This window comes from Accipiter gentilis, chromosome 14, assembly GCF_929443795.1.
Source record: "Accipiter gentilis chromosome 14, bAccGen1.1, whole genome shotgun sequence".
NCBI classification, from domain to species: Eukaryota; Metazoa; Chordata; class Aves; order Accipitriformes; family Accipitridae; genus Astur; species Astur gentilis.
Genome location: NC_064893.1, coordinates 4,070,065 through 4,097,344, shown reverse-complemented (window position 1 = coordinate 4,097,344; position 27,280 = coordinate 4,070,065). Strand labels below are relative to the sequence as shown.

Below are 27,280 nucleotides of genomic sequence, written 5' to 3'. Positions count from 1 at the left end.
CACAAGATAAAAATACCAAAATATCAGAGGCAAAAGTTTTCAGTTTATAACTGGAAGTCAGGTAACCCTTAAAAAAAAAAAAAAAAGTTTCTCTGTCCAGTGAAAACCAATCAAGTCATCATGCTAGCTTTAAAGTCATCCAATTTCACCACACGCCTTTGATCTATTTCAGTGTTCTGTTACTAATCTACGGCTGATGAAGAAATATGCAAAATGCAGAAACGACAATGAATAACAGAACCTTGTCCTACCTAGACACAGACACATTACAGACTACAACAGGTCATGGGAAAACTAAGTTAGTTCTCAATCTCATAATACACAAAATGAAGAATCTAAGAGCAAAAAAACCTAATGCTTTCTGCTTACCTGATATGGAACAATACTCCCATGAGCAGTACCCCAGCGTTTTGCTTCAATTTTGCAATTAAGGTAATTAGCTGCTACATGAGTGAGACATGCTACCTGGAAATGGAGAAAAAGTAAAGTATTCAGGAAACCTGAAACTTCATTGACAACTTTTCTGAGATTTCTGTCTACTTATACGTGCTTCAGATATGTAAGTTAAAATATTTTATGTCACAAAAGTATCCTTTATATATTACATATTATGTACAGTTTTTAATATGAAAAAATTCAGGCTACATCTGTATCATGGTAGTGCTTGTAAAAAAAAAAAAAAAAAAAGAATGTGTCCTATAACACTAGTAATCCTAGACAAATCTAGCATTAAACTACCCTAAGAGATAAAATAGTATTACCTAAATATTTTGCAGCAAAGAAAAAAATCAGCATCTTGTCCAAAGTCTAGTGGGAAGCACGATGGATCTGTGGGATAGAACTCACCATTTCCTGAACCTCAATCCCATACTTAAATCACAATGACTTTTTCTCAGTTCCAAGATTATCTTTATGTTTTCTCCTATGCTTCTCATTTTACATGTCCATGGAAAATACTTCTGAATTCTTCAGCTCCCCACATGCTCTGTAATATTAATTAAGTAGTAGGCCTTGATAAATCATCTGCCATTAGAAGATAAGGACAGATTTATCAAGTTATTAGTCAGACAGACAAAACTGGAAAAAGATTAATTTTGTGAAAAATATGGCATGATAATTTAGTAACCATAATTTGAGGGGATAAATACATACTTTGTAAGCACAAATATATCTTAGGAAAAAGAAGTGAACATTTATGATGCAGTAATGCATGAAAATTGGTGGTTCTGTTATAATCAATGGTAGATTCTTTATTCTTGTTTCTTTGAGAGAACACAATGTGTGACAACTAGCATGCAAAGTTATCACTAGATCACCAGACACAATATATGTTTTACGCTGTTAACTAGTTGTGCCAGCAAGTGCAATTGCTTGCCTAAAACAATAGGCCATGTGACCATTTTTTTCCAAAAATATTATTTTCTTCATATATCTCCCCTAGATGGAAGAAATTTGCTATAACGATCCAAGTGTTTACACCATTCTGTGCCTACTAATGAGTCTCATCTATATCAAAACATGCAGTACTTAATTCAGAGTCCACTATTCACATTCCAATATGTGAATTATATCAGAATTTCTACAAAAGGAATGCCAGCTCATTTTCTTCTCCTTTCTCCATGTATGCTGAAAAGGCAATGTGAATGTATCACTCCCATATTCAAAGCAAATATTTAACTGTAAATCATGGATACAGTGATTTAGTACAGCAGAAAACCCAGGAAAATACACAGCAAATAAGAATTTAACTGCTGTCAAAAACTATACCCATACATACCAACTACAAATACAATGCCTTATTCCTGAGTACTGTTGGAAAACACTTTGTAGATGGATTTCAGCTGCAGCTTATTATATAGTCCAGTGTCAGTGTCACTTCATTCAGCTAAAATGTTGAACAATGTCTAGTCTATCGTTCAGTCCCCAAGAAAATCTCAGCAATTAAGGAAATGCATCTGGGAGTACATAGAAAGGACTTGTTTTTCCGGTTTGCAACTTTCCTCAGCAACACAGAATGAAACACACAGTTATTACAGAGAGAGTTTAATGAGTCACAAAAGCGTGTCATTTAGTAATAACGTATAGCCTAGACCCATTGTTCCTGTCATTTTTCAATTTGGGTCACCCCATAGTGATATTTTTTCTACCACAGCAAATGGCTATGCAATGATGATGAAATATTAATCGTTAGATATTCTTCTGTATTTGTGGGCAACACTACACAGCCACTGTATTCCACAAAAATTTCACTGGCAGGTGAGATGCAACCACTACAACAGGCTTTTATTTTTAAACACACAAGAATGCCCTCTGTGATACATGCATTTAACTTTTCACACTCCTGAAAGGAAACCAAACTTAACTCTGGGAAGAACATAGTGAATTAAAACCTAGTGAAACAGAAATCCTAAAATATTGATACTGAATATAATGAACCCAAAATTTCACTCCATTTATTTGTTTCTATCCTATGCTGTAGAAATAGAGCTATAAGTTTCAAAACACAATTCTTCACAAGAAGTTTCACAAGAAAACTATACTTAAAAAAAAAATAAATCTTTTTAACACAGTGTTGCAAATTGCCTCAGCTTTCTCGAGGAGATGAATATAATTCTTTCAATGGTGGAAATCACATACATCTAGATTTCTCCAGAGCACTTGTTCACATTAAAATATGAAAAAAAAGAATTAAAACATAATACTCAATAGATATTGGAATTGCTCCATTAAAGCTTCTGCTCAAAGACGTGTTTCAGTAGCAATAGACAGCAAATGCCAGGGAAGTCAGAAGCTTAGTAAAGACAGGAATTTTGGAACTAAAAGTTGCTTAGACTATATCAACGCCTCAGTTCAACATGATACTTAGTCTGAAGAATAATTCCATTTCAGTCAATGTACTGATCACTTGCTTGAATCCATATGCCTATGTATCCTGCTGAAACTGGTTTACTTATTATTGTTTTTTCAATAAATGATGAAGCAAAAAGGCTTTTGTTTCCTTTTGACTTCCTTTTCCAAGTTGGTATCTTGTTCATAGTCAGGTGAGCCAGCCGAAAAGAATTAGTAGTAGTGGTATCATCATCATCATACAAATAAATGTATTAACTACATAAAAGCAAATATTTCAGTGCTTTGTGTTTTATGTCTAAACACACTTAGTTGAGTGAACTCTGAGGCCTTTCACCCTGTTCATAATAACTCTCTGATGAATTCAGCAGACTTAAAAGCCCATTCTGTGTCTACTGTCCCATGAAACCATTATAGACCGTCCCAGGACTACCGTGTCTTTCCCTTTCCTCTCTTTCTGGCTCAGTTCATTCTCTCCAGTCTCTCCAAAGATTTACTCTCACTAAAAAAGACACTATCCAAAAAAAGCCTTTCAGCATATACATTTGATGTCCTTAATAAAGAACACAAAGAATTTATCTACCTATACCTTATGGTTGCTAAGGAAACTGCTGAACTATAAGCATAAAAAAAGATATCCCAACTGAATATTTCTACAGACATTATATCCCCTAGGAAAAAAATGTTATTAACACAATAAGTCTATTTCTCCAAATTCCCCTGTAATTCAAGACTCAGTTAGGACCTCACTGCTAGACACACTTCTTGCAGTAGGAATATCTATATTACAATCTCTCACAATGAAGTTTGGGTATATCTGTATTACATTTTCAGTTAAGTATTTTTAAAACTATATTTAAAACTGCTGTCCTGAAACCTTATAAACCCATTTCTTTTCTCCTTTAATTAAGAACTAATCCTTAAAAGTAACCTTTGGACTTGTAACATTAAAGCAGATGTAATACCGTGATACAGACAGACATCTCTGTATTCATTTGCTTGCAGACATAGATCTATACACTATAAATACATATTATCAAATATCTACAGATAAGTGTTTCTTTTTTTCACATCAATAAAGGGAACACACACTTCAACATTCCTTTCCGATATTACTGTTGACAGCCAAATCACATATTTGCGTTACATACTTACTTAAATCAGAACAAAAATAGAGCTGCATTAAGGTCTGAAAAGTTATGCTTAGCTTACGATGGAATCAGACAGATGGGAAACAAGATATTAAATGCCACAAGGTGAGCAGACAAAGAAAAGAGACAGAATTTCTAAAGATTTTTTTTCAAGATAGCACATCAAACATAATTTATTACAATGAGTTCACAGAGTCAATCAATCATTTACATGCAAGTTCAGCAAGTGTATATGAATAAAAAAAGACAAAAGGTAACTGGAAAGAGGAGAAAATAACATTTTAATTATATTCTTTACTTTCTTCTCCCTCCAATTTTGTGTCTGCTTTCTTGCCACGTATCTTAACAAGGCTTTGACTGTTAGCCAAGTTAATTTATTTTCTTTCTCATTCTTTGTTTACTTTTCCTTAAAGTAGGTATGTAGACTGTCTTTTAGGAACTTTGAGACACAGGCATTTTACAGCAGCACAGATCACTTATTTTACACTATACTTCTGAACTAGTAACCCAAATACTCATTTATAACTTTGTAGAAAAAATCATCATACAAAAATTTCAGTGCCTTCTGTTGTGCAAAGGCCAATAATTTTCCACTTATGCCTTTTCCATACTTCTGGTGACATGGAAAAAAAAGATCTTTACATGAGAAAAATTTGAACATAAGACCATAATCCTCATTTGCTGTACACTAACAAATCGCTCTGAAAATCACTGATCCTATGCTGGTATTTACCTAATGACCGATTTTACTGTTTTACATGTTTTCCCCTTTCCATGCTCCAACTAATAGTTTGACACTAATAAATCAACATTCAAGTTTGATTAATTTTGCTTTTGCAGTTACCCACCCCCACCCCCCGTCACCCTTCTCATTTGTATACTTGTATTGAAGCTGCTTCCATGGACATGTGCATGGGATGACCCTTGGCTGTTGCTTCTTCAGTGGTTTTTTTCATTAAAAAAAAATTCAAAACCAAAACCCTCTATCTCTATCAAGAAAACCCCACTCTTCCAGTTGAAGTCTAATTATGTTTAGCCACAAGGCTTAATGAGAGTAGGATAAGTTCTTACTAGTCTGCAATCACCTCACTGCTGCCACAGACAGTGCACACATGTTTTATGTTACACCCTAAGCGTTGACCCGACTGGGTCAGGACACTGCACGACGCCACAACAAATGGTGCTTTCCTACCACTTTTTAAGCAGGCAACTGTATTTCAGACTCCTGCAAGAATGAAGTGGGAAGCAGGAATTACAGCCTTGCACAGAGACAAGAAAGCTGCCACGATTCAAGGCAGCCCATTCTACAGAAGCCACAGCCTTCTCAGGAGCCATGAGCGAACATCACCTTATGTTTGGGCACGTAAGGGCCTCCCATCTAACCTGGAGTCGAAAGCTCTGCAGGAGCTAACAGTCAACTCAAGAGTGCCACACACCAATAGGCTGGGCAGACGTCTCCACCTGCAAGTACACAACAAAGCCACTGCCCACAAATGAACGAGACTTTACAAATTCTTCAGTAGTGTCCCCACATCTGTGCAAGGCAGCAGGTCTGACCTTCTCCTGAATTCACAACTGTTGTCCCATAATCCCTCTCCACTATTTTCCCTTCCCCTTCAAGAGCCAGCAGTACTGTAGCTGCTTTCAACCAGCGCTTTGCAGACCAGCAAATTCCATAAATGACTTTGAAGAGGTCTGCAAAAGCTAACTAAAAAAAGCAAGACTACCATCACATAGGCCAAGGCTTACTGTTAAAGAGTCTATACCCCCTTTAGAAAATGTCTGTGGTCATGTTATGAACACTGTGCTCTAGGTAAAAGGTGTTTTCTTACCAGTGATGCTGATTCACCCTTCACAAAAGAAAACTCCCGGCATTGAAGCATCAGTAAACAGTATAATCCCAACTACAAATATAATCTTGTAAAGATAAAAATCAAATCCTTAATGACAAATAACTACAGTTTTAGAACTGGTCTCATGTTAGGTCCTGTTTTAGAGTCTTCCAACCAGACACTTAAGCAGCTATCCAGTAATCACATGCAGCTTGTGGGACTTGCTGATTAAAGTTAGCCACTTGATCAAATACCACACAGCAAATCACACAGTCACAGAAATGACATGCTAGGAGGTGCTTAATGAGCTAGAAACAATAAAAAATACAAGCAATGAGAAAACCAAAGGTAATGTATTTGAAAACCCTATCTTGAACACGGATTTTTGGAGGGAAAGAAAGCTGAAGAGCAAAACAGACTTTAAAACACACAATTGTGTAGATATTTTTTTAGCGTGAAAATGATGGCTGAAAACAACTTTTGCTTTATTAAAAAAAAAGATTAGACTACATAGAGACATTGAGGCATCTTCAAAAACACAAGGCATTTGCGTAGCAGAGAACTGCTAACTGAGTTCAGTGAAATGCAACAACAAAAAGAACTGACCTACAAATGTTTTTTTTAATGAGCTACTTAGAGTTTATGAAAGACCAGAATGAAAACTTCTATGCTTCCCACGGCATGGAGATAATCTTCTGATTAAGATTCAGTTAGCATTAACAATAGCAAAGATTGATGCAACTAACAGATGTAGGACTTGAAATTTCAAAACTATGTATTATTCAGCAAACATTTTCAAGAGAAAGTAAATGTTAAGTGGACCCCTATCCTCCCTTAGTCTCCACTTTAAAAAAAAAAAACACAAAACAACAAACACACACAACAACAGACACTCACATGAATTTTAGGTGAAGGGTCAGAAATAAAAATCCTGACCATAAAAATCTATTAGAGAGCATTGGCAAGAAAAAAATTCTTTTAAATGAGTTCTGATTGAAGAAAGCAACATTTTAAAATGAAGAATAAATTACATTTCTTCATTAAAATAAAATACTAATAAGCTCTTTTTCTGAAAGTATAAAAAAACATACTACTTCAACCACTGAAAAACTCCTGTTTCAGCTTCATAGTAACACAGAACAGCTCTAAGAAATCTGTCACTTTAAAAAAAAATATTAAAGAGAATTTTCAGGTTAAAAAACCCAAGAACTCCAAAGTTAGTCTGTACACACTGTGCAAAGTCTTGCTGCACTTATACACAAACCTTAATCATATGGTCCTATCCTATTTTTGTATCAAACTTCTGACTCATTCAATTAGGGGGTACTTATTGAATATTTCCTTTTAACTTATTCGGGAATACACACCAAACGCTCCACCAAATCTCCTAGAGAGCCCCTACCAGCCTTTATGCACATCGTATGTCATATACACTGCACCTTCTGATACCCTGACTTCCTTTCAAAAGACACTTCCCTGAAACAAGGGTGATTCATCTGCTGGGTTTCAAGTTTCCACTCCAACGAATGAAGGCACTGAATTTCTCAGGAAAAAAAAAAAAAAAAAAACCAAAACATCAATGCATTTTCCCATAACTTGTTCCTGGAAACAGATGAATCATTTTAACAGTAACTTTAAAAACAAATCACTTTCTGGCAATTCCATGACATGGAAAATTCAGCCAAAACAGTTAAAACTTTGGCAAAGCTATAAACACTAGAATCGGACTCTGATAACAGACATATCAGACAACCTTAACTACAACACTTTTACAATTGTTTCCTCAAGTCTCCATCTTCTCTGAAGAAAGGATACATATCCACAGAAATATTAAATGCATTACACTATTTTCACACACATTTACTAAGTTGAGGCAAAATTCAAGTTACAGAAAGTTTCTTCCACTACATTTTATACAGTTTTTTTAATATTATAACATATTTTCTTATGTTATTCCTTAATTATAGGCTTTGCCACCAAGAACCTATGCATTTAATATGAATTAAAACTTATATGTTTTTTAAGTCTATGTAACCATGTCTGGCTGTATTTCTTTGTTTATAAAATAGCACAGATCAAAGTTCTCAGAATAGCTTCTGTTCGTGCAGAGAACAGCAAGCACGCTTGCAAAACACAGAACAATTTGAATTGTGGGAGGTCCGCCCAGGGAGAGGAACTCCTCTGCTTGGTGACAGGGCTCTGGGAGGAGGTGAGTGGCTTGAGGATTGTCAGAGAGCACGAGAGAGAGACTGACTACTGGAATCGCACCCTACCTTCCCTGAGACAGGCGCGACAGGCAGACAGGATGCGTGATATATATGGAGGATTCCCTATCCTCTCTCCACCTGGCTGAACACGGTGACTCAAGGGATAGGGGGCAATGGTGACAAGTTCCTGCCCGGCGCAGCAGGCACGTCTCGTCCGTGACTACCCCACCTTCCCAGGTGCCCTGGCACAATAGGTATGAGGCTCTGCAAGTGGAACCAAACAAGAACGAGGATGATGGTTCATCTAGCACATAGATGTCGCCGAGGTTAAGTCAGCCTATGCCCTGTGTCAAAACTGCTCCCATAAAGAAAAAAAGACTGGTCATTGTCATAGGAGACTCCCTTCTGAAGGGAACAGAAGGCCCCGTATGCAGACCAGACCCACTTCTTAGGGAAGTCTGCTGCCTCCCTGGGGCCCGGGTTAAAAGTGTGAAGAGAAAGCTTCCTACACCGGTACGGCCCTCAGATTATTATACATTATTGATTTCTCAGGTAGGCAGCAATGAAGTTGCAACAAAAGTCCGAGGGCAATCAAGAGAGACTTCAGGGCCTTGGGACAACTGGTTAAGGGATCAGGAACACAAGTAGTGTTCTCCTCTATCCTTCCAGTTGCAGGGGTTGATGAGGGAAGAAACAGGAAGAGCCAGCAGATCAATACCTGGCTCCAAGCCTCATGTCACCAGCAGAATTTTGGGGGTTTTGATCACGGGTCAGTTTACAGGACACCAGGCCTGCTGGTGACAGATGGGGTACACCTGTCTTCAAAGGGGGAAAAGGATCTTTGCACAGGAGTTAGCAGGGTTCATTGAAAGACCTTTAAACTAGATTTGAAGGGGGAAAGGGATAAAACCAGGCTCACTAGAGATACGCCTGGGGGCGACATGCCAATGTTTGAGGTACAGTGTGCTAGTGAGGTCTTTTGCTCTGCCATCTCAGTGGAGGTAGGGGATGGAGATCCATGTGGCAGCAAAGATGCAAGGGTTATTCATGCGTTAGAAACCATGGAAGCACCTAAGAATGGTAATGTAGGAATTAGGGCTTCTCCCCCCAAAAAGGTTGTGGGATCAATAGCCCAACTGAATTGCATCTACACCAATGCACATAGTATGGGCAACAAGCAGGAGGAGCTGGAAGCCACTGTGCAGCAGGAAGACTACGATATAGTTGCCACCACAGAAACATGGTACGATGAGTCGCATAACTGGAGTGCTGCAATGGATGGCTACAAACTCTCCAGAAGGGATAAGCAAGGAAGGACAGGCAGTGGGATAGCCCTGTATGTAAGGGAGTGTTTTGATTTTCTAGAGCTTAACAATGGTGACAACAGGGTTGAGTGTTTATGGGTAAGAATCAGAGGGAAAGCCAACAGGGCAGATATCATAGTGGGAGTCTGTTACAGACCACCCAACCAGGATGAAGATGCAGACAAAATATTCTAAACACACCTGGGAGGTCTCTCAATCACTAGCCCTTGTTCTCATGGGGGACTTCAACTTACCAGATATCTGCTGGAAATACAATACAGCAGAGAAGAAACGATCTAGAAGGTTCCTGGAGTGTGTGGAAGATAACTTCCTGACACAGCTAGTGAGCCAGCCAACTAGGGAATGTGCCTGGCTGAACCTGTTGTTTGTGAACAGAGAAGAACTTGTGGGCAATGTGATGGTTGGAGGCCATCTTGAGCATAGCAATCACGAAATAATAGTTTTCAATTCATGGAGAAATAAAGAGGGGGGTCAGGAGAACCACTACCTTGGACTTCCAGATGGCAGACTTTGACCTTTTTAGGAGACCAGTTGACAGAGTCCCTTAGGAGGTGGTCCTGAAGAGCAAAGGAGTCCAGGAAGGCTGGACATTCTTCAAGAAGGAAATCTTGAAGGCGCAGAAGCTGGCTGTCCCCATGTGCCAAAAGATGAGCTGGCAGGGAAGACAATCAGCCAGGGTGAACAGAGAGCTTTGGCTGGAACTTAGGAAAAAAAAAAAAAAAAAAAAGAGTATTTATGACCTTTGGAAGAAGGGGCAGGCAACTCAGGAGGACTACAAGGACGTTGTGAGGTTATGCAGGGAGAAATTTAGAAGGGCCAAAGCCCAGCTGGAACTTAATCTGGCTACTGCCATAAAAGAAAAAAATAATAAAATGTTTCTATAAATACATTAACAACAAAAGGAGGGCTAAGGAGAATCTCCATCCTTCATTGGATGCAGGGGGAAACGTAGTGACAAAGGATGAGGAAAAGGCTGAGGTACTTAATGCCTTCTTTGCCTCAGCCTTTAATAGTAAGACAAGTTGCTCTCCAGGTACCCAGCTCCCTGAGCTGGAAGACAGACAGGAAGCACAATGAAGCCCCCATAATCCACAGGGAAATGGTTAGTGACCTGCTACACCACTTAGACATACACAAGTCTACAGGGCCAGATGGGATCCACCCAAGGGTACTGAGGGAGCTGGCAGAAGTGCTCACCAAACCACTTTCCACCATTTATCAGCAGTCCTGCCTAACCAGGGAGGTCCCAGTTGACTGGAAGTTAGCAAATGTGACACCCATCTACAAGGGTGAGAAGGATCCAGAGAACTACAGGCTTGTCAGTCTGACCTCGGTACCAGGAAAGGTTATGGAGCAGATCATCTTGAGTGCCATCACACAGCCATACAGGACAACCAGGTGATCATGCCTGGTCAGCATGGCTTTATGAAAGGCAGGTCCTGCCTGCCTAATCTGATCTCTTCCTATAACAAGTTGACCCACTTCGCAGATGAGGGAACAGCTGTAGGTGTTGTCTACCTAGACTTTAATAAAGTCTTTGACACCATTTCCCACAGCATTCTCCTGGAGAAAATGGCTGCTCATGGCTTGGATGGGCCTACTCTTCCTTGGGTAAGAAACTGGCTGGATGGCCGGGCCCAAAGAGTTGTGGTGAATGGATTTAAATCCAGTTGGCAGCCGGTCACAAGTGGTGTTCCCCAGGGCTCAGTGTTGGGGCCAGTTCTCTTTAATATTTTTATCAATGATCTGGATGAGGAGATTGAGTGCACCCTTAGTAAGTTTGTAGATGACACCAAGTTGGGAGGAAGGGTTGATCTGCTTGAGGGTAGGAAGGCTCTACAGAGGGATCTGGAAAGGCTGGATCGATGGGCCAAGGCCAGTTTTATGACATTCACAGGGCTAAGTGCCAGGTCCTGCACTTGGGTCACAACGACCCCATGCAACACTACAGGCTTGGGGAAGAGTGGGTGGAAAGCTGCCTGGAGGAAAAGGACCTGGGGCTGCTGGTCAACAGCCAGCTGAATATGAGCCAGCAGAGTGCCCAGCTGGCCAAGGCCGCCAACAGCATCCTGGCTTGTATCAGTGTCGTGGTTTAACCCCAGCCAGCAACTAAGCACCACGCAGTCACTCACTCACTCCTCCCCATCCAGTGGGATGGGGGAAAAAATTGGGAAAAAAGTAGTAAAACTCCTGGGTTGAGATAAGAACAGTTTAATAGAACAGAAAAGAAGAAACTAATAATGATAATGATAACGCTAATAAAATGACAACAGTAGTAATAAAAGGGTTGGAATGTACCAATGATGCGCAGGACAATTGCTCACCACCCACCGACCGACACCCAGCTAGTCCCCCTGCCCCCCACCTCCCAGTTCCTATACTAGATGGGACGTCCCATGGTATGGAATACACCGTTGGCCAGTTTGGGTCAGGTGCCCTGGTTGTGTCCTGTGCCAACTTCTTGTGCCCTGGCTGGCCATGAGAAGCTGAAAAATCCTTGACTACAGTCTAAACACTACTGAGCAACAACTGAAAACATCAGTGTTATCAACATTCTTTGCATACTGAACTCAAAACATAGCACTGTACCAGCTACTAAGAAGACAGTTAACTCTATCCCAGCTGAAACCAGGACAATCAGAAATAACGTGGCCAGCAGGACTAGGGAAGTGATCGTCCCCCTGAACTCAACATTGGTGAGGCTGCATCTCGAATACTGTGTTCAGTTTTGGGCCCCTCGCTGCAAGAAAGACATTGAGGTGTTGGAGTATGTCCAAAGAAGGGCAACCAAGTTGGTGAAGGTTCTAGAGAACAAGTGTTATGAGGAGCCGCTGAGGGAACTGGGGTTGTTTAGCCTGGAGAAAAGGAGGCTGAGGGGAGACCTTATTGCTCTCTACAACTGCCTGAAAGGAGGTTGTAGTGAGGTGGGTGTCGGTCTCTTCTCCCAAGTAACAACCGATAGGACAAGAGGAAATGGCCTCAAGTTCTGCCAGGGGTGGTTTAGATTGGCTATTAGGAAAAATTTCTTCACCGAAAGGGTTGTCAAGCATTGGAACAGGCTGCCCACAGAAGTGATTGAATCACCAGCCCTGGAGGTATTTAAAAGACATGTAGATGTGGGACTTGGCAACATGGTTTAGTGGTGGACTTGGCAGTGCTAGGTTAACAGTTGGACTTGATCTTTAAAGGTCTTTTCCAACCTAAACTATTCAATTGTATTTATTTTAAAAACAGTAGCTACATTTGACAGCTGAGAATGAAAAGAGCAAAACATACAAATAAAATCCAGGCAAACAGATTTTGCTCATATAAAAATTACCTGTGAGGACAGGCATCAGAAAAACTATAGCAATTTTTCTTATTATTTGTAATAGGGTAGCATCCAGAGGCTCCAATTGGGATGCTACACACACTTCATGAAGGATTCTATTGTTTCATTGAATCAGTAATAAGGATGCTTTTCCATAGAAAGCTGCCAATATCCAAAGGAAGCTGTATTAAGGCACTTTTCACTTTTGTTCTTATGACTAGCAGCAGTGCCATTTACAATTAAAATATGCATACACCTAATCATTTACAGCACTCATCTTTTTGTCTCCACATTTATCAGCATTAATACTTGCATAGAAAAAAAGAGTATTAAGTGTGTTTGCTCCTGACAACGTCCTTTTCAACTTACCTGTAGAGAATTGGCCCTCCACAAAAATAACAATAATTTCAACAAGCTTGTGCTGCAGCAGTGCAAGCAGATTTTTAGATTTTTCATTTGATGCATAGGGAGGCATGTACAGAATCAAGCCATGTCTATTTGTTTAGGTGAGAAATGTGCAAATATTCCACCCCTATTATCACAGCCAAATCTCCTCTGGTTGTAGCACTATTATCTCAGCAGAACAACACTGGCATTAGTTGAAACACTGAAAGATCTCTGGATACTGCCTATTAAGTACTTATGTGCTAATGCACTACAGGGATGACACAAGAAATAAATCCATGCAATTGAATGAAGTGTTTGAAATGGGATGTTTTACAATGCACAAGATTGTATTTCTGTGCCTCTGCAGCATTAATGAACGCCCACCATCCAGTCATCCACAACGCTTTTTTGAAGGATTTTAATGCTGTCCACAATGCAGATGTGGTTCATCTACTGAGCTGTTAAACAGCACACAAGTCAGAGAAACGTGGTCCAAAGTTCTATTCGATTTGAGAAATAAATGAATCTGGAGTCAATATGGCACTTCTGCCTTATAATGCATTTTGAATTGTGACAACAAATTTGTAAATGATTCTCTGAAGAATGACGTTTTTCCTTAATTGATCTACAAAAATATTTAAATAGTACCACAAAAAACCAAAATGTTATATTACAGAGTAAGCTTGAATGAAAATAACTTCACATTTTTTTTTTACAGAAATCTAGTACTACAAATATTCATCCCAAAGAAGGCAAAGCATTTCTACAAATAACTGAACTCTTTTATAAAATGCATACCTGGTTTTGAAGTCCTAAACCAGAGTCTGAACACTTTTTTTTATAGCTTTCACTATAGTGTAATACATAACTAATGAATTATGACCTCTGGTCTAATCACATGTCACTACTCTAAAGAGTTTGCAATTTAATTGATGAGCCAGAAATAATACAGTGCTGAATAATATGAATATGGAGAAACAGAGTCACAGCAGCAGAACTCCATCAGATCAAAAAGAAGTCATTAGTCCAAATTTGTTTCAGCATCATCCTTTACTTCACCTTTTTTATAAATTATAATCTACAGAGAAATTTCAGTCAGAGCTATCTGAGACAATCAAACCAAGCAGTGTTAAAACCTTAGCTAGCGTTCCATCAGCATACCCCAAAAATGACATACTTGTTAAGGTTTATTAAATTTCCAGAGGTTCAACAGCACACAGAAATCAGTTGTTTTGCTAACTTAAGATTTTCCATGACATAAAATTGAAACCTCTTCCATCAAATTACATCCCTTTTCCTTGCTATTTACATAAATAAATAGTGCATAAGGTGTTGAAATACCCTATCCAAATTTGGCCAATTTACAGAATGACTTCTGAAGGCATCCATGAGTTCAGAGGGAGGAGTGATCTTTTGGGGTGCACTAAAAATGCTTATTCTGCTACTAGTTGCTTAAATCATTCCAATTTCTTTTGAACTACCCAGGTTATCCTTCTTCTCCTAATACTTAGCATGATCCCGAAATACGATCTGCTGGTAATAAACTACAACAAACATCTTGATTCCATTTCCAGAATTACACCCTTATTCAAAGGTCATCTAAATAATAAACACATTAAAAGAAATGTCTTCCTTTGTCTTCAAACTCTTTCCCCTACCCATTTCTAGATAGCCATTTTATTTTTTCTGTGTATTACAGGCATTTTTTTCTATCTCCTTCCTAGTCTTTCTCTAATTGATGACAGAGGTAGCTCAACACAGAAAAATGAAGCTGCAACACATTCAGAACACAAGAACAATAGTAGCAAAGACAAAAAGGCACAAAATTTACTGTCAGATAGCAGCTGAAGAAAAAATTTTCTTGCAATCTGGGTTTACAGATTGCAAGAAATTGCAAGTGCTCTGTTTACAGAATAAAAAAAGCTAATAAATAAATCCAAGATCCAGTTGCAGTATGATCTACCAACAACTTTTTGCATAACTAATCATTAGAAATCACAACACACATTCCACAGAGGCCAATATTAAATTGAGTAACTGTCATGTTAGTATGGTCTTCTGGTCTATTCAATAAAATTCTGGCTACTTAAAACCCCGAGGGATAAGTTCTGGTCTTAGTTATACTGATGTCCTCAATGGAAATTATCAAGAACAGTAGCCAAGAAGACTGTTTAATGCACAGTATATATTTAAGGAGATGTTCACATTAATTCAGATTTTACTATCTTTCCATATCAGAGCTATGCAGTGAAAGAGAGATCTCCATACAGTGCATACACAATTTTTATCATGACAGAGATTAAGAATACAATGTTTTGCAAAGATGGTGCTTTATAAGCTTGTAAAAAAGAGCCGCTTATTCAAACCATACCCAAAACAAGACAACTGTGTAACAGTCCTCCTAGCTGGCCTCTGAAATCACCAGCAGCAATGATCCCTAAAAAAGCAGATTTTCTTTCCACATTCAGTCAACTTGCAACTCTGTTAGCAAGCAGACAAGCAACAAGATACAGTCAAGACACCTGAACAGTATTTGAGTTCCAAGACTGACATTTCTCACAAAACTTACTGCTCAGGGATCCTGTGGTACCATATATATCCTACAGACAGTATCTAATTGTTACCAGTTTCACCTATACTCAATAACTTGTAAAAGACATGTCATGAAATCCCTGAATAGAGAGCACTAAAAGCACCTTAAATAGATAAGCCTTAAACACATTTTGGGAAAAAGTGATGCAGAAAAAAACCACTAGTAGTTTCTAAAACTCACCATTATCTCACTATACTAACTACCAAACTAAAGCACAGAGATGGAATAAAGAAAATATTTTTTACCAATTTGCTAGGTTTTTCTAGGGTCACTTCAAAATTTTGAGAAGATTAAGAATTTGCTCTGGCAAGCACAAACTAAAACATAGTAATCAGAAGCAGAGAAGTGTCTGATGAATAATCATATAATACAAACAATATTAACCACATTATCCTGTCTGTGGAATCTGGGAAAAAAATACACTCCAAAACTGCAGAAATGTTAAATGTAAAATACTTCTTGCAGATTTTTCAATCCAAGAGAAACCAACTTATTACAGTATTTGTTGAAGCCTGGTTGTAATTAAATACAGGAAGGATATTAAAACTTCCAAGAGTTTTTTTTTAAGCCACAACAGAAGAAAAGGCACAATTGCATAATTGGAACCAAATCCAAAACCCACTTCCTTCTTATTTACTAGCATCATCTAAAGGACACTATTTAGATGCTGAAAGGTCTGGAGCTGAGAACTGTAAATCATCTAAAAGTCAAAAATTTCAAAGGAATTGTATGACATGGGTTAAAAGTTTATAGATGAGAGATACAGAAAGCTAGTGCTCACTGCAAAACCACATCCTAGTGGTCACTGTATCTCTCTCATCAACAAAATCCTAGAATTCTGTTTTATTGTGGGGAAAGAAATCCTCTTAGGTAGTAATAAGCTGCTGTAAAGCTATAGAGCAAAAGCGTTTGATATACAGAATTTGATCGAAAGATGTCTTTTTTAAGATAGTCTAAAAATAACATTTCTTTAGAGAACAGGATTTCATTTATCATTTGGTTCTACCCAGACCAGTTAAATACTAAAACTTGCCAGTCAGTGGGATATTTCTTTAAAAAGCTCCAGATCATTTTCATTCCCAGTTGAATTCAGTTCAATGCTCTTTACCATTAGCATATCTGTGCAGGAAATTAATATCAAAAGCATCTTCCAGCTGCCTCCTTCCCCCGCCCCAAAAAAAAAACAAAAAACAAAAACCAGAATTTAAAAATCCTCTTGCACTTCTATAAGGCATGCAGAAAAGGGATAGCACAGACAAATGGACATGTTTCAGGGATTTCTAATTATTTAAGTGTTTAACCCCTGTTGTTTTGGGGGTTTTTTTCCTCTCTGACATAGTCAGTCATCAACATTGCCCAAGGAAGACATATGTACAGGCCAGCTTCACAATTCTCAGTTCAGATGAAGAAAGGATGGACAAAAGGTGCAAGCATGCTGCTGTATTAGCTCAGTGCATGAAATACTGACAAAAGCCAAAAGTATCATAAAGGACCCTGCTGTCATAACACTACTAATAGCAGTACAGTTCAGTAGCACCTTTGTTTTATACACAGAAAAAGATCCCTTTTTTTCATTACAAATTACTACACTCCAATGAAACTCACACTGAAGGAAAAGTTATCATGATTCATCTGTTTGACCTCTAGATCACACCATTAATCAATTGCAACAAGAACCTAACAAACTAAAAGTCTATAACTTTTGGTTCCTTATTGTTTTGGCAGCATCCATGAGAAACTTCAAAAGGCCATTGTTTTTAGCCATTCATCACATGAGGAAGAGCTAGCTGTAGATATCTCAGCTTGGTATGTAAAACCATAACCCCTTTGAAAGCATGGATACTTCAAGAACCTGATTGTATCACAGTAATTGTCTAACTTTCCTTCAAAAAATAGCATTACCACCCAAAGTACCACAAGAGCAATTTCTTTTTTTTGTGCTACTCTTTCTTAGTACACTCACCCTTAAAGACTTCTAAGTAACCACCAGTTTTGCAAAAAGAAAGAAAATGAACCAGGAGAACTAGGTTCTCAGAGGGACTCAGCTGTCAGTTATGTTTTTCTTCATTCGTTTTAACACTTTTTTTTTTAATGGGATTGATCACATGGATTTATTTTTGGTATCCCAGCACCTCATCCATAAATATTTTTTCCAATTTAATAGATGTCTTCATTACAGTCCTGGGCCAACACCCTAAAGTTAATTTGGACTGAAGTAATAGGATTATCTAAAACAAAATAGCTGTTTTCTGATTAACAGCTTATACCCATACTCTATTCCAAAATACCGACTTATTTCAGTTTAATTTATCCAACACTGAAGTAAATAAAAACACCTATTTTACAATAATAGTATGCATGTATGGAATTACTTCTTAATGACTTTTAGATAACTGTAATTTGATAACAAGCATGGAATGAGTTAATGTTTAAAAGAAAAAGAAATCACTAAACTGTTCCTTCACCATTTAGTACTTCTTCATCTAAGCACACAGAAGTCAAACATATATCATGCTTTGTTCACTAACATGTGTCCAAGTCTTCCTTCCCTTTGTGTATTCCAGTGAGTGGCCTAAAGGATGATGATATGGCACTTCAGATAGAAATTTTGCAATATGAGAACACTTGTGCATAGCCAAATCTATCCTAACCAAGGAAAAAGATTCTAAAGACAAATGAGGTAACAAGGTAAGGTGAAACAAAAGAGTTACAGCAACACCTAACTTCAATTCTTACTTTCAGCATTTGATAAAATACCAAATAATAATCAAGAAGGCTCCATTAAAAAAAGCCAAACAACAGTGGAACAAGGAATCAAAAAATAACAGAATTATTCTGGAAAATAACAGAAATTAATGTAAGTCCTTCCAATAAAATTAGTAATTAAAAAGATAATGGAGAAGCTGCCATAATATAAAACACTACATTAAAAAAAAAACCCTGCCATATATATATGCAAAATACTTATTCAGAGTTTAGCATATATTTAAAATATTTTTCTAAACTGCTTACTACATTTTTCAAATACAGACAAAACATTTACAAGTATACACAAGTATGATGAAGAGTTCAGTCCTTCCAAACATTTCTGAAACAAATGAGAAATTCTTTGTTGATTTAAGCAAGGGCTTACCCTCCTTTCCAAATCTGATTTCAGTAGGCATTTAATGCAGAGAAGTAGTTATTAAAACAAGAGCAACCTCAACCATTAGTCTCAATCATTATTATCATACAGTGATATAGGTGGGAGGGAACTTTTAGAGGTCATCTTGTCCAACCTCTTGCTCACACCAGGGCCAACTATTTGTACAATGGGCACTCTATCACCTCTCAAATGTACTGACAAGTATAATGTGAGGAAAAACACAATTGAGTGAAGATGAAAATTACAGAGCACTGCCATAGCTTTGAGTAGCACTGTATACAGTTTTGATGTACATTTTAAAACATACACAAAAATCCCTATGCACTATATATCCACTTGCTACCAGCAGGGATCTACACCATCAAGACATTGTACCATCTGATCATATGCAGTTCATACCACATCACTTTCTTTTTGTGAATTATAAATCATTGCATCAATGGTGCTTAAATGTTCAAAGACAATTTAAATTTCTCATTATTCATGGTATACGGTATACCTTTCATGATCAAAACATCTTTGTCTTTACAATTTTGATGTGATTTCTCTTTAATGTGCCTAGAAAATGCTGCATCTTCAAGCTTACTTTATTCTTTAATTCCCAGAGCCAAAAGGCAGACCTCATGGATTACATTACTTTGACACTTGGGTGATACTTGATTACTGTGGGTGATTTTGCACAAATCATTCAGTCACTCCGGTAGCAATGTTACCCAGTACCTAGACCTCCCTTCCAACAGTGGTTTCACCATTTATGCTTATCTACCTCAATTTATCTACTCCAACTGTTACTTACAATCTCAGGGATACTATAAACCTTGATTAACCCATGCTTTCAAAGAACATGGAGGTCCTTTGTAAAAAGTGAAAACCAAACGTAATGCAGTAGTAATTATAACCACGTCATAGAAAATGGTCACTACCAGAGTGGCAGAATAAGAAAACTGTCACTAATGCCATTATTGTCATTTTTGTTGTCTTTAGTTGTACTAACTAATTTGCATTAATTTATGTCAAAATGGTATTCTTAGGTTCAAACATCTACACAACTAAAAGCGATTTTTTTTAAAACTCCTACCTGAGATGACAAGAGATTGCAGTCAATGTGCAGTCCTTTCCCCGTTTTATGCCTCTGAAGTAAACCAGCCATAATTGCTCCATATGTATACAACCCAGTAGCAAGATCCGTCATGGCTACTCCTGGTCTAACTGGCTCACCATCCTAAAGAAAAAGATGACAACACCCCAAACAAAAACAACAACAACAAAAAGAAGAAAACAAGCAAGAACAAAACATTACTTTTTGTTATAGTACATTCTACACAAGACTCATCTGAAAAAGCGTTTACGTGTTTCTGCATTGCAAACTGAATATTTTTGAGTGAACTGAAGTATGAAAACTACTACTGAAACACAAGATATTCTTACAGTATCTACACAATACAGTAGCTTCGCAATGCTGCAGACTGCAAACTGTGAATGATTTGTTATGCTACTTTTGCCCTAATAACATAACGCTTCAACTCATCAATGCAAAAAGAAAAGAGATGCTGTTAGAGACAAGGCAATCCAGCGAAAACTGAATTCCATTATGCCTAGAAGCCAAAGGTCTAAAGGAGTTCCACACTATGCTGACCCAGGTGCAAGTCTGTTTGAAAGGCAGAACCATATTGCTTTCTCTTCTCTCTCTCTTTTCCTCCCTCCTCTTCTGGCCCTCCCCCAGCCAAATCTCAGTTTTGTATTTTCCAGTATAAACACTCCAGGCTTCTAGTGAGAAAACAAAAACAACTTTGTTTTGTTTACACATGTAAATACATGCAAATTCTTGACGTTCTGACCAATAATCACTGGAAAGTTGCTCGTTCAAATATCCTTTTTCAGTATGTCATCCCTTTTTCTGGCATAAAGGAAAGAATCTTCATTTTACATCATGTGTTTCAGAACCTTCCTAATCACTGGCATGAAATATGGCCCCTCTGCAATCAATGGCAAAATGAACTTCTAATTTCAGTCAAAGTAGGCTTTTACCATAGACACTTAAAATTGCTTCTTCTGAGACATTCTCCCATTTCCTACTCTAAAAAATTTGAGGTCGAATGCTCAGATTCTGACAGCAATTGCGTGCCCTGAAGTACACTCCACAAACAGCAGCACCAAGCTAACAGGATTGTTTCAGAGTTTAAGCACCTAAGTAAGCCTATCATAAACCAACTTAAAATCAGTATAATTGATAAATAATAACTGTCTGTCAAAGTTCCCATAAGTGCCTTCAAACTAATCTAGCATAAATTCAATAAAATTGAATTTACAGAATTATTTTAATTAGTCATGTCTAAACTGTTACGTGTAATCATACTTGAAGATTGCAAGCGAGTTAAGTTTACTTATAATTATAAAAAAAGTGTCTTGGCTTCACGTAAAAAATTTAAAACTTATCTTCACCATGGTTTTTTTTCTTTTGCACTCCACCAGAATTTACATAATTGCTATCAAATCATATACGTTAAAAATTATTTTAAGAAAAATAGTATCATATTGCATTATCAATTGCATTAATAGGTCAACTCTGGGATAAAAGTGTGTAGTACAATATTTTCTACGTAAGATGGAAAAGGCTTCTATTTTATTCATATCATAAAAGTAACTAAACAAAATTATAAAATCTGTTATCCAATATGACAAAATTTTAAAAAAAAATCATCTCGGTTACTGTAAGGATTAGTCTGTGACTATCTATAGCCTAGACATTAAGGATGATGTATAAACTACACATCCTTAAGGTGAACACTGCTTCAAGAAGTACTTTTTTGAAGAATCCCTTCTTCCTTCTCCACACTCTACACTAAGCTACTTCACCTTCCCAATAGAAAAGGCAATTCAAAGGTTCTATCCATTCACCACTCTCCTTGTACCCAACTCTGAGGGAAAACAGGAAAGGAAGTTCTTTATTTTTATACACATAGGCCTCCTGAGAAAACTAATTAGCATATGAGAAGGTTTTTGCTCCTCAGAGCTATCACTGAGAAATACAAATTTAAAAAAAAAACAAACCAACACATTTCCCCCACATTACCTGCTGCAAGTTCTCAGTTTGTTAAATTATTCTTTCCTCATTACAACCAAGACAGTGGGATGACAAGAAATGAAAAATGACTTAAGTTTTTGCAAACAGATATGCAGCAACATTCTTAGTTTGAAAACATTTTCCACTGTTTTCAAAGTGTCATTAATTTAACCCTTGATGGAGAAAACTACACTTTGAAGATATAAAAATCAGGCCTATTTTAATTTTTAATAGATTTTTAGGTATGAATTTGTCTTCTCAAGCCTTCATTCCAGCACTTTCCTCATCAAGTACTGAACTACCTAATGTTTTAAAGCAAACACTTCCTTTGCCTCAGTAAAAAGCTCACCTTTCTTTCTAAAAATATTTTCACAGTTTCCCCATACAGAACAGCGCTACAAACTACTAGCACTATACTGCTACATTATTTTTAACACATTGGCTTCAGTTCATCCTAACACTCCACAACCTATAATTCCGCAGCAGCCAACACAATTCCTAGCTTTCCTTGGTCTTTCTACCAAGCTCCATGAGTAGCTGCCATTTCTCACCCTTTAATCAGCTTCTAATATCCACCTGTGCCATAAACCAGCCTTTCTGTGACAGTATGCACAGCTGTAAGTACTGTGAAATGGGTTCATTCAGGTTGTCCCTGCAAAACAAGGAATATGAAGCTACTTTATATGAAGGACAAAGCTACACACACAAATACCTTCCTTTAGATGGAATTTCTGACAGCTCAGCAGTACTTTTGTGCAGCTAGCATTATACTAGTTCCCTGAGCAATGGAAGGTTCTATACAGTTGCACTTATTCAAGCAAATTATTTTAAAAGTAACACACACCACCACCACCACCGCTGCCAGCCAAAAGCAAAATTACTGTTCTGGTAGAAGGATAAAAGGTAGCCCTAATCACATAGAAAGTGCTTTAAGCAAACAAAGCTGCCATCCAGGCTCAAGGGCTGGGTTGAACCTTAATTAGGGGCAGTACCAGGACACTCCCTTTACTCATTCGAAAAGATGAAGAATCACTCCAGTAGAGCAGACTTTCTTCTGCCACTGTGCTTTGCTATTGTTCAATCTTACCACCAGTTTACACTTCTATTCCTCATTTTTGCTGTTTGCTAAATTCCTTACAATTTGTCAACACATTCTGGCCCAGAGATAGCCACAACACATTTTGGAAGCTTCTTTTCCAAAGCTTTTTTTTTTTTTTTTTTTTACCCCCCTTTGACAATTTCTCTTCCCAAACTGACATCAGTAACATAGAAATGATTCAGTAAAAATGGAAGTTGTTCCGAAATGACATGCTTAATAAAAATATTCTAAGTCCAGTAGCCTTTACAAATGGGAAATAGCTGCTGAAGCTATATGAACCGGCAATGGCTATATTTTTCAACAGCTCTGAGCTATATACCATGTGTACTCTTTTGTTGCAGTTTGTTTGGTTTTAAGCTGAAGAATGGCCCCTCTGGTATTGTAGATCCCAATCATGTCTTGCTGTCTTGTGTTCAGTAAAACTAAAATGTTTCTTCAGCAAGAAAGAACCCACACCATAAAGATACTCTGAATATCAAAAATTGCATGTAATAATCCACTTGGAGGTGGAAGGGGATTTGTATCCAAACTGGGTTTTATTTAATTAATTGCAAGTTATTGCCTTAATGAGTCATAGAAATTTTCAAAGGGATATTCATCTGGCACTAATGTATCTGAATATATTAAGTAAAAGCTTTCTGTTCATCAAATATGAAACTTAAATGTGGTATTTAACGAGGAAACATCTATAAATTATGTCATCCACGACAATAAAAGTGTCATCAGTGTAAACTTTGTCCTTTTAGCATATTTTAATTTATGTAAAGAAAAACTGAATGTGGCCTGAAGCAACTACTTTCATTCAAAATGGGTTTGTGGTACAGATTTACAAAAACGAGATTCCCCACTATTGCTTGTCAGTTTTCATAAGCACACTAGAATTTCAAATTTCACAGGTGTCACACATTTCTAATACAGAAGTAATCAAGTACATGTGTAAGAGCTTGAATTCCATGCAGGTTTCTGCACATGAAAACGTGGCTTCAAGATAGCATACACTGAATGTGTTTGGTTTTGTACAATCAGCAAAAACAACACTAGCACAAATGCAGTTGATTGTGCCTGCAACCTTGCAATATTGCATTAGTTTTAGCTTGATTTCAAGGTTCAGAACTTTCCTCAGAAGCACTGCAAAATAATCAGCATTAAGTCATTTCAGTAACAACTATTTTCTAGCAAAAAAAAAGCAAGCCATTCAGAATTTCTTTATACAGGAATCTTCTTTCAGATCTTAAAAATCAGATGGATAAAGCATACAATTCATCTCCCTTTCAAAAGGCTTATACTGTGTGCCAAACGTAGTATTATTGTGTATCTTTGGTGCATTCCATATTTGTTTTACAATAACTTTATCTCCTTAACAAAAAGATAACTTGGATAAAATACACACGTTTTAGTCAGAAACTCCCATCTCTTCCACTGTGATCCCTTTACTGCTTCAAAAATTATAGTGCTACATGAAATATAAAGTATTGAAGAAAATGAATGTTACATATGTGACAGAATTCATGAAGGTTTAAGTTTTGCTCAAAATCCGATGCTGGTAATATATTGATTTCATGGCTTAAGACTACTGACCAGAGGCATGGCCTCAGTACCCAATAAAGTTATGTGATCTGCAACAACAAACTGCTTTTTGACACATCAAATCAGTAGCCAGAAGGTTGGAATAAACTAAAATTCACAAAATGAAATTTCTCTAAGCTAAAATAGAACATATGTTGCTATTCTATCCATTTTAAAAGTGTCAGATACAGGACATAATTTTAGTATCCTATTATTAAAAGGCTTTTTGAGGAGCTGTAAATATGTATTAACATACCTCAAAATTAAGTACCTCAGTGATATATGTAAATGTTTTGTTGCTGCTGCTCAAATTCATTATAATTTGTCTACTGCATCAGCAGATAACTCTAAGACGATCCTGCAAGCACATTCAATGGCTTGTTTACTGAAGGGAAGTTTCCCCAGAGCACTGCTACACTGATGTTGTTATGCCGATTATCTATAGCTACCACAATGCAATACAAAACCAACATCATCTGTCATAACTTTTCTTTTTTTTTTTTCCCAGTTCATAAGAGTGGCATTTGTAATTTTATTTAAGAAAAAAAAAATTCATACCCTAGCTTACTAGGGTATGCTTCAAATGATGTTATTTTTAGTATGTGAATTCCATGTTACCTGGTCAACAAATGATTCAAGTTTTAATAAAGAAAAACAGCATGAAAAAGTAAGGTTCTTTTTTCTTCTCTACTTTGGCCACTTCTCTACATGCTGACTGAAACAAGGTTTTTACTTTTGTCAGACCTAGTTTTGTTGAATTTTAAACACAACCCAGTCACATGAACATAAATGTAGAACATGGAAGTTTTTACTATTAATAATACATTGTTATTTTAAAGTAACTTTCAAACAAGCATACAATAAGATTTTAAAGCCCCTTGAGCAAATTTTCACTACAACAACAAAAGACACATTTGCTTCTTTGGAGTCACAGACCATTTAAGTCTTTGAAACTAAACTGTCCCTCTATATATCAGAAAATGGTTTTGAGAAACTGATGAATATATGACCAACTTCAAATAAAGAAAAATAAGAAGCAAGTTTTAGCACATTTATTTTAATTACGCAAGAGAATGACTAAGTTTGAACGATTGTTGAAAGCCCCCAGTGAATAGATGGAACTGTTACTAATGGTGATTAAATGATTCCTATGATTACATTGCCTCGAGTCCTGGTGAGGTGACGCAAACATCTGGATTTCCAGTGTAGATCTTAACACAATCTTTTAATAAAATCCATCTTCATAATGGCCACTGAGGACTATATTACTCTCATAATATAACTTACATACAATTATTCAGTATAACACTTATATTTTCTGTCATTCACATATCATTGAAAAGCTTTACGAGACTCCTAGGTTTTTTCAATTTTTCAACATAACTTATTCATGTTGTACTAACAACATTCGCCCCTTTCTAACAGTTTATACTTCCATTTAATTTTGTTTGGCATATTGGCATATTTTGAGGCACGCATGAAGTTTCTGGCATTGAATTACATGGAAGTACTAACCTTCACTCTACCAGGGTCAGAACATAAAAATTACTTACACTACAGTTACTGTGATCAGTCAGTGCTTAGTGTGTACATGCATTATACATTTGAAGCGAAGTACCTGTAAGGACTGCACTCAACTTCATGTCTTCTCATGTTGTGAGATGGGGGATATCCTGTGACTATGTGTCATTAACATGGCAGCAACGGGCAGACAGTCGCAAGGCACAAGATGTTTCACTTTCCTCAGTCAAAGGATGCTTGACTTTTTTTTTTTTTAATAGAAAGGAGGACTCTGGTAACAATAATTGCCACACACACAGAGTTCTGATGTTTGCCATTGTTCTTGGCAGAAAACAAGTCAATTGGCAGACTATCAATCCTGCAGTAGAGTTACATTCAGATCATGCATGGTTAGCTTTCAACAACCTACTCAAACATCAGTATCTGACACCAAGTACAGAAACTTGGTAACTCCTTGTTTATCTAGGGCATGCAAGTGTCATACTCTAAAGATCTGCACTACTGCTTCCAGAGTATCAGGAGCACCACCACAGGAGACCATCTAGTGTTTATGATGCAGAGAATAGACTTCTAACACTATCTCATTTGATAAGTGACATTTGGAGACCACATTCCCTGCACCTGTCGGTGATTCAATACAGCTTAAGTAAATGCCTATTTGACCAGCATTTTTCTGAGGTGAAGACACACATTCTATGTATGCCTGAAATCCAGATACTAAACTACCTCTGTAATGCTTCCTGCACTACTGCAACTACCAAAGATCTTGGATATCACTGGGAATAGCAGCACATAAAGCTTTTCCAGAACCACTAATGGCATCTCTCTACTTATTTTCAGGCGGGATGATTGAAAAGACAGTTTGTCAGAGTTATCTGGATGGCTTCACAATTCCCTCTTTTAAAGAGGTAATATCAAAATCAAAGCACTGGTGAGACTTCCCACACATATGTATGGTTCCATCATACAGCTGTCAATAATGTGTCTATTACAGCTCTTGAAGTGACTACAAATGGCCATTAACAGGTTAGCATAAATTGTCAATTTATACACTTGAGATTTATAATACCATTTTTCTTCCATTTTCTGTTTCTCAGGCATTGGCTTTGCCTGGAGCGAGATACCTGAAGGACATAAGCACTATCATTTTCTGAGATTCCCAGAGATAAGACTTGCTGGACTCAGGAAGGCATGCATAACAGATGTGTTAGCATAGCCTAACTTGCTCCATGC

The 27,280-nt window shown here is 37.3% G+C and overlaps 1 protein-coding gene across 4 annotated transcripts in view; it reads right to left on the bottom strand.

Moving 5' to 3' along the window:
* Nucleotides 1-27,280, bottom strand: part of SUGCT (succinyl-CoA:glutarate-CoA transferase) — a 338,675-nt gene that overhangs the window by 269,625 nt on the left and 41,770 nt on the right. For 3 of the 4 annotated variants that reach the window (XM_049816964.1, XM_049816965.1, XM_049816967.1), the window contains 2 exons: nt 19,876-20,019; nt 370-465 (listed from right to left, as the gene is read on the bottom strand). In XM_049816964.1, the coding sequence (XP_049672921.1) occupies nt 370-465; nt 19,876-20,019 (240 nt within the window). The remainder of the gene's footprint in view (nt 1-369; nt 466-19,875; nt 20,020-27,280) is intronic. The other variant, XM_049816966.1, reaches the window with a different exon arrangement.